Source organism: Cervus canadensis, chromosome 5 (assembly GCF_019320065.1).
Source record: "Cervus canadensis isolate Bull #8, Minnesota chromosome 5, ASM1932006v1, whole genome shotgun sequence".
Lineage (NCBI taxonomy): Eukaryota > Metazoa > Chordata > Mammalia > Artiodactyla > Cervidae > Cervus > Cervus canadensis.
This window is the reverse complement of record NC_057390.1, coordinates 36,406,533-36,418,549: the sequence shown is the minus strand read 5'-3', so window position 1 is coordinate 36,418,549 and position 12,017 is coordinate 36,406,533. Positions and strand designations below refer to the sequence as shown.

The 12,017-nt window shown below is 36.3% G+C and overlaps 1 protein-coding gene across 9 annotated transcripts in view; it reads left to right on the top strand.

Moving 5' to 3' along the window:
• Window positions 1-12,017, top strand: part of MTIF2 (mitochondrial translational initiation factor 2) — a 26,540-nt gene extending 14,523 nt beyond the window's left edge. For all 9 annotated transcript variants that reach the window (XM_043468588.1, XM_043468589.1, XM_043468591.1 and 6 more), the window contains 8 exons: window positions 1,550-1,689; window positions 4,204-4,328; window positions 5,706-5,910; window positions 6,244-6,496; window positions 7,134-7,274; window positions 8,881-9,045; window positions 10,938-11,078; window positions 11,803-12,017. In XM_043468588.1, the coding sequence (XP_043324523.1) occupies window positions 1,550-1,689; window positions 4,204-4,328; window positions 5,706-5,910; window positions 6,244-6,496; window positions 7,134-7,274; window positions 8,881-9,045; window positions 10,938-11,078; window positions 11,803-11,975 (1,343 nt within the window). In that variant the 3' untranslated portion in view covers window positions 11,976-12,017. The remainder of the gene's footprint in view (window positions 1-1,549; window positions 1,690-4,203; window positions 4,329-5,705; window positions 5,911-6,243; window positions 6,497-7,133; window positions 7,275-8,880; window positions 9,046-10,937; window positions 11,079-11,802) is intronic.

The following is a 12,017-nucleotide window of genomic DNA, read 5'->3' as shown; positions in this document are numbered from 1 at the left end:
AGGCACTCTCGTTACTAGATCTAACCCCTTGAATCTATTCATCACCACCACTACATATTCATAGAAGATTTGATTTAGGTTTTGCTTGACTGGCCTAGTGGTTTTCCCTGCTTTCTTTAGTTTAAGTCTGAATTTTGCTCTGAGGAGCTGATGATCTGAGCCACAGTCAGGTCCAGGTCTTGTTTTGCTGACTGTTTAAAGCTTCTCTGTCTTCATCTACAAAGAATGTCATCAATCTGATTTCCGTACTGACCATTTGCTGATGTCTGTATGTAAAGACGTCTCTAGTGTTGTTGAAAAAGAATGTTTGCTATAACCAGTGCATTCTTTTGTCAGAATTCTGTTAGCCTTTCCCCTGCTTCATTTTGTACTCCAAGGCCAAACTTGCCTGTTACTCCAGGTGTCTGTTGACAGCCTACTTTTGCATTCCAGTTTTTATGATAAATAGGACACCTTTTTTTGGTGTTAGTTCTAGGAGATCTTGTAGGTCTCCATAGAAGTGATCAACTTCAGCTCTTTTGGCATAGGTGGTTGGGGCCTAGATTTGGATTACTGTGATGTTGACTGGTTTGCCTCGGAAATAAAATAGGATCATTCTGTCATTTTTGAAGTTGCACCCAAGTACTGCATTTCAGATTCTTGTTGTTTATGAGGGCTACTCCATTTCTTCTATGGGCTTCTTGCCCACAGTAGTAGATTTAATGGTCATCTGAATTAAATTCTTCCATTCCCGTCCATTTTAGTTCACTGATTCCTAAGACACTGATGTTTACTCTTACCATCTCCTGCTTGACCACCTCCAATTTACCTTGATTCATGGACCTAACATTCCAGGTTCCTATGCAGTACTGTTCTTTACAGCATCAGATTTTACTTTTATCACCAGACACATCCACAGCTGAGAGTCATTTCTGCTTTGGCCCAGCTGCTTCATTCTTTCTGGAGTAATTGTCCTCCGCTCTTCCCCAGTAGCATATTGGGCACCTTCTGTTCTGTGGAGCTCACTTTCGGTGTCATGTCTTTTTCCCTTTTCATACTGTTCATGGGGTTCTCTAGGCAAGAATACTGCAGTGGTTTTCCATTCCCTTCTCCAGTGGGTCATGTTTTGTCAGCACGCTCCACTGTGACCTGTCCATCTTGGGTGGCCCTGCATAGCTTCATTGAGTTACACATGAAAGGGTGATCTAGTGGTATTAGAGTTGAATTAGAGTCTTCTCTTGATCTTTTTTTCTGAAAATTATCTCTAGTATAGTTGCTGATCCTGCTTTCAGGTTAAGGATAGGCCTTTCTCTGCCCTCAATACTGTTGTGGTTTTGTTTTTTAATCATCATAATTGTCTAGTCTTAATTCAGAATCTTACACTTGCTATTTTGACATCTCTTATCTGGAATCCTCCATGTGTAGAAAGTAGGGTAGGGTGGGTCTAAAGTGGGTCTTTTGTTAGATAAACACAGTCACTGAGTTAAGAGAAAGCCAGAAAATTTTGTGTTTTGATGTGAATACCTGGAGTTGAAGTGCCATCGTTTGCACTCTTAACTCTTTCTTTCAGTTCCTATTGTCCTTGCCATAAACAAATGTGACAAAGCTGAGGCGGATCCTGAGAAAGTGAAGAAAGAACTGCTAGCCTATGATGTGGTGTGTGAGGATTATGGAGGTGACGTTCAAGCAGTGCACGTCTCTGCACTCACGGTAAGTACAGGTGTGTTCATATAAGAGTGCTGCATGAAATGCACAGGGTGCCTTGTAGCTCCAGAACATTTTGACCCACAGAATTTCTGTTGCCGTTTAAAAATTCTCTCAGTACTCAGCAAAGCTGGTATCTTTATCCTGGTTGGGCAGATTAGAAATTAGTCTCAGAAAGGTCAGTCACCAGTCCAGGAGAATCAGGTTTAAACTGTGCTTTACTTACTATGAGATACTTAGAATGAGGAGAATAAGTAGTAAATGTCATAGGGATAGGTAGGATAATAGTAGGCTAAAAACTATTTTAAGCAGAAATGAAATTTGGTTGGTAATAAAAAGTGCCTGTTTTTAAGTGAAAAGCTGTAGAATAGGTCTTAGGGCACTTAAGAGAGATTTAAACAAATAAAACTTTTTACTAATACAGTGTTGTAACATTTGGGTTCTTTCTGTTATTGATTGACCCAATGCTTCTATGAAACTTAAGTTACTATAAAGTAATTTAAATTACTAAATTACTATAAGTAATTTAAGTAACTTAAATCACTATAAGTTTTATAGTGTTATTTGTGATGAATTCCATTTTCTTTTCATTACCAATTAATTCTTTTTAAAATAATTTTATTTATCTGTTTATTTTCTTTTTGCTGTGCTGGGTCTTCATTGCTGCTCATGCTTTTCTCTAGTTTTGGCAAGCGGAGGTTACTCTCTAGTTGCGATGTGAAGGCTTCTCACTGCAGTGACTTCTCTAGTTGCTGTTCCCGGGCTCTGGAGCACAGGTTCAGTAGTTAGAGGACGCGTAGGTTTAGTTGCTTCTTGGCATGTGAGATCTTCCTGATCAGGTATTGAACCCCTGTCTCCTGCATTGGCAGGCAGATACTTTACCAATGAGCCACCAGGGAAGCCCATTCAATTACCAGCTATTCTTTTCTGGATAAAAAACACCAAAGAAACTCATTACCTGTTTTGTGACAGCACTTTCCAATTCTCTTGTCCTCTACAGGTAGCTACTAAGTAACAATTTTCATTTTTGTTCATTCTGACCATATTCCATGGTTTACTCATAATATGGACTTTTTTTCCTTCTGATCATTCACTGAAGAAATTTTACTTTATTTGGCCACCTTCCTCCAATTAAATCTCATTTTATCTTTACTTTTCCTAAATTTGTTCCTCCAAGATGATTAGAAGTTTTGCCTCCATTAATAATAAAACTCTGCCTCTTTTTTTCTGAAACTCATAATATGCCACCTTACTTTTTTATCTTTCTATTGTACCTTGATTTTTACTACACTCTGAAAACTGGATGGCAAGAGTAGAACATTTGAAGACATGACTGCTTTTTCTGCCTAGATACCATCAGATGAGTGCATAGATAGATGTGATTCTGCTTACATAAATTTGAAGAAATGGCAGATATGATTCCTGGGGAGTAGAGGTAAGAGAGTAGCAGGGAAGTAAAATGAGGCCTTTTTTTCCAAGAAGGAATCGGGGACTTTACATGCAAAGAAACAACCCCAACTCTGCTTTTCAGAGCAGCATTTTGTAAATTGAAATAAATACTAGGGATTAAGTAGATGGGTAAGCAGAGTGTTTAGTTAGTTTTGTTAAGGTTGTCTCTATTGTTTTATACTTTGTAACAACTGTGAGCAGTCTCTTAGCTAACATGGACAATGGAAAACTCTCTTGCTCATCAATTCCAGTTGCATCATGAGTTAATCAGCTACGTGATCTTGGAGCCTTAGAAAGCACAATAAACAGAGATCATTAAAGGTGAAAGAGTCATCTAATCTAGCTCCTTCAGTTTACAATTGAGGAAAGGCAATTCAGAGAGTGGAGAGGGAAATGTACACCCACTCCAGTGTTCTTGCCTGGAGTATCCCATGGACAGAGGAGCCTGGTGGGCTGCAGTCCATGGGGTCACAAAGAATTGGACACGACTGCGTGACTGAACAACAACAACAGATGCAGAGAGGTGAAGTGATTTTCCAAGGTTGCACAGCTGAGTAGTTAGAGTGTAGCTTATAGCCTGGGCCTAGTCAGTGCTTTGTCTCCTCATTTATTTAATAAGAATAGTAGTATTTCATTGAATTCTTGAGTGATCAAAATGAAATCAGTGAAAGCTTATTTAATTGGCTAGAACTTCAAATGTAAAGTAGCATTGTAAAGAAAGTAAGAGGAAAAAAACTCATCTGTAGAAACACATTAAGGAATGAGGGTGAAAGAAGCATCTGTTTATAAAAGGGTATTGACAAGCACTAGTACCTAGTCTTTGAAAAATAATACAGGCACTGTTCCTTGCAAGATCTGTCCCAGGGTCAGATTTTTCTTGCTTCTCTCTTTTCTTCCTTCCTTTCCTCCCTCCCTCCCTTCCATCCTTCTTATAGGTTAATTCCTGTTTTTTATGCTTAAAGAGAAAACTATTGCTGTCAGGGGTTGTTTGACTTTCTGATACTGGTATTTACATTTACAGATAATATTTATTAATGTATATTAACAACTCTTTTTTTGTTTGTTTTTAAGGGCGAAAACATGATGGGTTTGGCAGAGGCAACTATTGCTCTTGCAGAAATGTTGGAATTGAAAGCAGACCCTACTGGTGCAGTTGAAGGAACAGTAATAGAATCTTTCACAGACAGAGGAAGAGGGTAGGTCTGTTAAAATGCATATTTTCTAATAATTTTATTTCATTGTTTTTGTGACCTGATTATATAACCATATATTATATGTATTACATATTATTGTTAACACATGAACAGTATTTTCAAAGCATTTGTTTTTAAAAGTTTTTTATTGCACTGGCACACAGAACCCAACATGCAGTTATCAAGAGACCATAGCAACTATGTGTATACATTTAGTAGTCCTATTTAGGTGGCTTAGTATTTCAGTTTGTTTGATTTTTGTTTTTTTCCCCACTGACTTAGCTGAATTGGTAAAATCTTATAGGCTAACATAAATTAGAATGAAATAGCAATTGTTGCATTTTTGGGTTTCTAAATCCTTTATGTCCTTACCCATTAATATATGGTAAGATTGTTGGAATAGTGTTCTTTAATTTCCCTCCTTATTAGCAGAAGAGGTCTTTTCACTGCTCAACCTATTAGTTATAGAAATAGGATTAGGATTTTGTCAAAATACTCAGCTATCTGCACCCTTCACCACCATAACCTTACAAGAAATATTTTTTGTGTGTTTTCTTCTTTTTTTAAATTGTGGTAAAAGATACATAATATTAAATCACCATCTTAACTGTTTTTAAACATACAGTTCAGTAGTCTTAAGTATATTCATATTATTATGCAACAGATCTCTAGAACTTTTTTTTTTTTTTTAGAACTTTTTCATCTTGCAAAACAAACTATTCCCATAAAGTGTTAATTTCCCCTTTCCCTCCCCCCACCCTTTGGCAACACCTTTCAGTAGTGTTTCTGTGATTTTCAGTGCTTCAGATACTTTGTATGAGTGGAATCATATAATATTGTCCTTTTTGACTAACTTATTTCACTTAGCATAATGTTCATTTAGGAGGGTCATCCATATTCTAGCATGTGACAGGATTTTTTTTCTTTTTTAAGACTATATAATACTGCATTATATGTATATATTGCATGTTCTTTATTGATTCTTCCATTAATGGACACTTAGGTTACAATTATGAAAAATGTTTTTATAGTATGAAAGTTGAATAGATTGAAGGCAGGAGGAGAAGGGAACGACAAGGATGAGATGGTTGGGTGGCATCACTGACTCAGTGGACTTGAGTTTGAGGAAACTGGGAGATGATGAAGGAAGGGGAAGCCTGGCGTGCTGCAATCCATGGGGTCGAAAGGAGTTGGACACGAATGAGCAACTGAACAGCAAATAGTATGAAAATTATTTGAGAAGTTAAGAAGTGGTGGAATTAACCCTGTTTGTTCATATTAATAAATATTTTGTAATCTCTTAAAGGTATCTTTACTTGAGAAAGTGCTATTACATCCTGATTATGACATTAAGAAAATATGCTTTTATTTTCATATTAGTCCTGTTACTACAGCTATAATTCAAAGAGGAACTTTGAGAAAAGGCTCCATTCTGGTTGCTGGAAAGAGTTGGGCAAAAGTACGCTTAATGTTTGATGAAAATGGCAGAGCAGTCAATGAGGCCTATCCTAGCATGCCAGTGGGAATCACAGGCTGGAGAGACCTCCCTTCTGCAGGAGATGAAATTCTTGAAGTAGAATCTGAGGTATATTAAGCTTAATTCCTATAACATAGAATATGATATAGTGATTTAAAATATCAGTCTATAATGTTACAATACAAAATAAGTCATGTTAATAAATAATCCAGTACTATAACATGTGTGAGTGGCCAGTGATGTCATTTTAGAGTTTGGCTGTAGAATTTTTAGCAATTTGAGATTGGATTTTTAAATAATTTCAAATTTACACAAAGCCTCCATATTAAAGTTTTAATTAGTGGTTTCGTATATGAGTTAAACTAATTTTATAGTGGAGGAAAAAACCAGCAGTTATTGGTTTCTGTTCAGTTAAGTAATTCCCTTTCTCCTCCTATAAAGCCAAGGGCACGTGAAGTTGTTGACTGGAGAAAGTATGAGCAAGAACAGGAGAAAAATAAAGAGGATTTAAGATTAATAGAAGAAAAGCGAAAGGAACACCAAGAAGCACATCGGAAAGACCGCGAGAAGTATGGCACTTTGCACTGGAAGGAGAGATCGTATATAAAGTACAAAGAAAAAAGACAGCAGCAACCCTTAAAGCTGAAAGAAAAACTAGAAAGAGATTCAAATGTACTTCCAATAATTGTTAAAGGTGACTTTTAAAAGGTTTTACTTTACAACTCATTTTTTGTCATTTTTTTCATATTTTGTCATTCTCACATTAATTTGGGCCATAAGCTGAAATGATTTCAGTGTTTTGGAAGGGAATTTTTAAAAGTTGAGATATAATTGACATGTAACATTTTCATAATGATTCAATAGTTGTATATATGGTGAAATGACCACCATAGTAAATCTAGTTAGCATCTCTCACTAATACATAGTTATAAAATTTTTCTTGAACACTTTTAAGATTTGCTCTGTTAGCAGCTTTCAAATAAGCAATGCAGTATTATTAACTATAGTCACTATGCTGTATATTACATCCCCATTACATATTTATTTTATAGCTGGAATTTTGTACCTTTTGACCCTCTTTACCCTTTTTGCCCACCTCCACTGTGGGAGATTTCTTTAAACAATTTTCTTGTGAGTTTTGCTGTAAATGTATATCTGGTTCATTATACTTTGTTCAGCTAAGAAGGTATTTATCATGCTAAACCTAAATAAGAATATATTCCATGATAAATGCCATTCTTGTTACTGCTTTAAATAGATTATTATAATTTTTTGAGTCTGTTAATTCCTAACTCCTAACATCAATACTTTTAAACTTTTGCTGCATTTAGGTGATGTTGATGGTTCTGTTGAAGCCATTTTGAACATTATGGATACCTATGATGCTTCACATGAGTGTGAACTAGAATTGGTACATTTTGGTGTGGGTGATATTAGTGAAAATGATGTCAACCTTGCTGAAACATTTCATGGTAAGTTTTCCATTTCCTGTTTAACTGTGTTTCCTAGAAGACACTCTGAACCTTTCACTTTTGTCTTTTGTTGCTGGGCTGCTGACACCTGACATTCACTCCCCATTCGCATTCCCCTTCCTGTTGGCAGTCTAGTCCCAGCTAGCGATTGCATACCTTCAGTATTGCAGGCTCAGCCCCACTTGTCATTGTTGTACTGAAATCTTGGGGAACTATTTCAAGCCCCAGTAGTGTTTCTTGATTTTTTTTTTTCCAGTGTACCATTACTGTCACCTCATCTTGCCCAGATCCTGAACCAAACCCAAGCTTGGTTCTCTCTTTCACTTAGACTTTTGAATGCTCCTGAAATCTGCAGTTAGCCTATTCAGTATTTTCTTTTATCTTTTGCTTTTGACTGCCTACTTTTGTTCACTTGTAATTTTATAAATTATATTTTTCTTAGATCAAAAGCTCCTTTTAGCTTTAAATACCTCGAAGGCAAGGGGACTGTTTATAAGTCAAACTTAGGTTACACAGAATGGGGACTCATCACTGCATGACCATTACTTTGACTGGGTTTAACAGCTAGGCAAAGCACTAATTTTATTGAATTAGTGAATCATTTAGGAAGGAGGTACTTCATGACCTAACTTGATTAGAATTAGTTGTTACCTCTACCACTGAAATGGTGTCTTCCATAATGCTGGGTATTTCAAAGTACTTTATGGACACTGACTATACTATTAATGTAGATAGTGTGGTGTGTTGAATGATTTCTTAATGACAAGATTTTCAAGGTGGTTATGTTTTTCTCCTGACTAAGCCATTTGCTTTAATTTTTTCACTTGTTAAAGGAAAGTGTTTTGCTTTTGCTTCCCCCATTTGTTCTTTGGTAAAATGGTCAGCTCCATGGTACTTCTTTCGTTTCTTAAATAACTCTTGAACTTATCTAATTAAGTAACTACAGTTGATACTTGAACAACATGGTTTTGAACTGTGGGTCCACTTATACATGGATTTTTTTCAGTAGTAAATATTATAGTACCACAAGATCTGAGGTTGGCTGACTCCTTGGATGTGGAGGAATCACATATGGAGGGCCAACTATAAGTTACTCTTGGATTTTCAACTGTCTCGAGGATCAGCATCCCTAACACCTGTGTTGCTCACGGGTCATGTGTTTTTGAACATCTTTTGGTCAGCTGAATACTTCAGAGCAAACCACAAAAGTTGTAGGCTATAAGATTGCAATTAATAACAATTATTAAAATAATGTAATAATATTTTAGCTATAATCATTTTTTTTCTTATTTCCCTGGTGTAAAAATTAACATTTACCATATCACCCTGCACATTTTGGGCACTTAAAATGTTTCCTAAATGAACATTAAACATCATAAAGAACACTTAAAAATCAAAGAAATTTTCCTTGTTTAGTAAGCCATAACAGAATTTATAAAATATTTTTATTAATTTGAAAACTGGCTTTCATGAGAAAATATTACAGAATTTATCTCTCCTACTTGCTTTTAACTTACATAGAAGCAAAAAATTTAGATTTGAATTTTTGCTTGAAAGACTGTTTAATGCAATATTTGTGCTACTTTATTCTATTTATGCTTTCCAGGTGTTATCTACGGCTTCAATGTGAATGCAGGCAATGTTATCCAGCAGTTGGCTGCAAAAAAGGGAGTAAGAATTAAACTTCACAAAGTCATTTACCGTCTTATTGAAGATTTGCAGGAAGAACTGAGCAGCAGATTGCCCTGCATTGTGGAAGAGCACCCCGTCGGTGAGTGTTCACTGAATGGTACTTCTAAACATTCATACCTTACCTGCTGTGAGTAACACTTGAAAGCAAAGTTTAAGGGGAAATGTATTTCACTGTTTAAATATGTTCACTGTTCCAATATATATATGGATATATGTCCACACATATCCTGTGTTCTAGAAAAAATGACTTCTGTAGATAAGGGTTCAGCATAATTTGATCTGAATTATAAATACCTGGCCTCTGTAAGGTTTTATGCTTTGGCTGTGAGGATATTAAGGCAATACGGCAGTAAGAACGTTTCCTCTAGTTAGACATAAACAATTCATTATAATACAAAGTAGACTGGATGGAGGCATAAAGGTTATTAATAGTGTTGTGGAAGGAGCCATTAATTGTGTCAATAGTGTTGTAGAAGGAGCCATTAATTGTGTCCTGCAACTGGCAGAGAAATCCACCATAAGAAAACTTACATTAAATATTTAACATTTAAAATTATTTTTTCTAACATATCCTTTGGCCAGGTTAAAGGCTAAATTTATTTAAGATGGACTGAATCATCTTGTTTTTTCCTCCCCACATCCAGATTTTCTTGGTTAACTTAATTTTGATGATAGTTTTAAGTTTCCTGAAAAATTATTGGAAAAGCATAAGGAACTCACTTCCAGTTTACCAGTTGTTTACATTTTGCCCCATTTGCTTTAGTCCACCCCCTTCCTCCATACACACTGTTTTTTTTTTCCTGGGCCACTTAATTGTAAATTTGAGGTATTGTGTTCATTTGCCCCTAAATACCGGGTTGACCAAAAGTTCGTCTGTAAAAACACAAATGAACATTTTGCCCTACCCAATATTTGTATTTTCTAAACACAAGGATTTTTTTTATAAAACCACAGAACAAATATCAAAATTAGGAAATTGAACATTAATACTCTAAGTCAACAGTCCATGTTCATTGTTTCTATAATGTACTTTATATTTTTCCCCTGATCCAGGATGACAGATTGTTTTTCTTTTTTTAAAAAATATTTATTTGGTTGCATCAGATCTTCGTTGCAGCATGCAGGATCTAGCTCCCCGACCAAGGATTATACTGGGCCCCTGGCATTGGGAGCATGGAGTCTTAGCCACTGGACCACCAGGGAAGTCCCTGTTCTTGTCTTTTTTGACCTTGACATTTTTGAAGTGCTACAGGCCAGTGACTTTGTTGAATGTACTTTAATTTTGATTTGTCTGTTTCCTCATGATGAGACTCAGTATTTGCATTTTTGGTCCACAATGCGGATTTATTTTATTCTGACCTGCTAAACATGATCATACAGAGATTTGTTATGTTCTTGTGCTAAGAACAATTTGGAAAAGTCATATGAGGATTTCTAGGAGTAAGTGAACACCAAATAGCACTAACCCTAGAAAACTAGTACATTCTAGTGTGTGATACCATGTCGTATTGGAATGTTTCAAATTTCAGTCAGTAAAAAAATTGAGGAGTCAGATTTAGTACCTTAAGTGTGTATAATCTGCCACTGGTGAGCTTAATATGATCCAGTTGAGAAACTGTATTGAAGGATGACTGAGAACTAGCTTTTCATGAAGTAGACAGAAATTACGCTCATTTTACAATCAGCTGTTAACATCTTCTACTGCATTTTATTCAGCCAAAACAGTAAACATGTTTCTTTTGTTCATTCTTTTGGTAAGTACATTTCCAAGAATACCCAAGCATTTTTATGCTTTTATTTCTAACATTGGCCAGGAAAATAGAGTGGTGGAGTCAGAGAAAATCAGGACTTCTTTACCAGAGTTTGTATTTTTCCCTCATGCCTTTAATTTTTGCTGTGCAGAATGTCAGAAATTATGTATTTGTCAGAATTTCTGTTTTCAGTATACTTAATGTTCTCTTCTTCCTAAAGGTGAGGCTTCTATACTAGCTACCTTCTCTATAACAGAAGGGAAGAAAAAAGTTCCTGTGGCTGGCTGCAGAGTCCAAAAGGGACAGATAGAAAAGCAAAAAAAATTTAAGTTAATCCGCAATGGACATGTTATTTGGAAGGGTAAGCAACATAAAACTGTTCCTATCATATCCAGTCACTAAAAACCTGATTGTGGGTTACTATCTGAGGTATCGTCTTAGCTCAGGTCACCTCTTGCTAACTCGTTATCTGGCCTCCAGTCCCAGTGATTCCCATAGGATTGTTAGTTCCCCAGTCTGATTTTCTAAGGTTCTAAAAATTGACCCCAACTACCTTCCCAGCCATATGTGCTAAGTTGCTTCAGTTGTATTGGGCTCTTTGTGACCCTGCAGATTAAGGCCCACCAGGCTCTGTCCAGTTTCTCAGCAAGAATACTGGAGTGGGTTGCCATGCCCTTCTGCAGGGGATCTTCTAGACCCAGGGACTGAACCTGTGTCTTACATCCTGCACCAGGCAGGCAGGTTCTTGACCACTAGGGCCACCTGGGAAGCACCTTGCAGCCATGTCTACTTATTTCCATCCTCTGACCACCTTTCCCTGCAGTGTCACCCTGGTTTAGCTCATCCAAGTCCTGAAAACCATCCCACCCCTTGCAGTGTTAACCTTTAAAAAGGAAGATTACTACAACCACTTAACTTTCTTCCCTTTCCTTGGTATTTAGCCCCATCACATAACATGGAAGAAGTGTGAAACCTATAACAATTTCAGTGTAATTTTCCTTGTAGTCTGCTGTTGTAGTAAACAGCACTTGCTGGATACTTACCTGTTGACTATATGAACCCTGTATTTTCTTTTTCCCCTAAAGGCTCATTAATCTCACTGAAACACCATAAAGATGATACTTCAGTTGTCAAAACTGGAATGGACTGTGGTCTTAGTTTGGATGAAGAAAAGATAGAATTTAAAGTGGGAGATGCTATTGTTTGTTACGAAGAAAAAGAAGTTCCAGCCAAGACTTCTTGGGATCCAGGATTTTAAAATTATTTTAAAAAATATAAATGATTAAATGTTTTTGTCTTA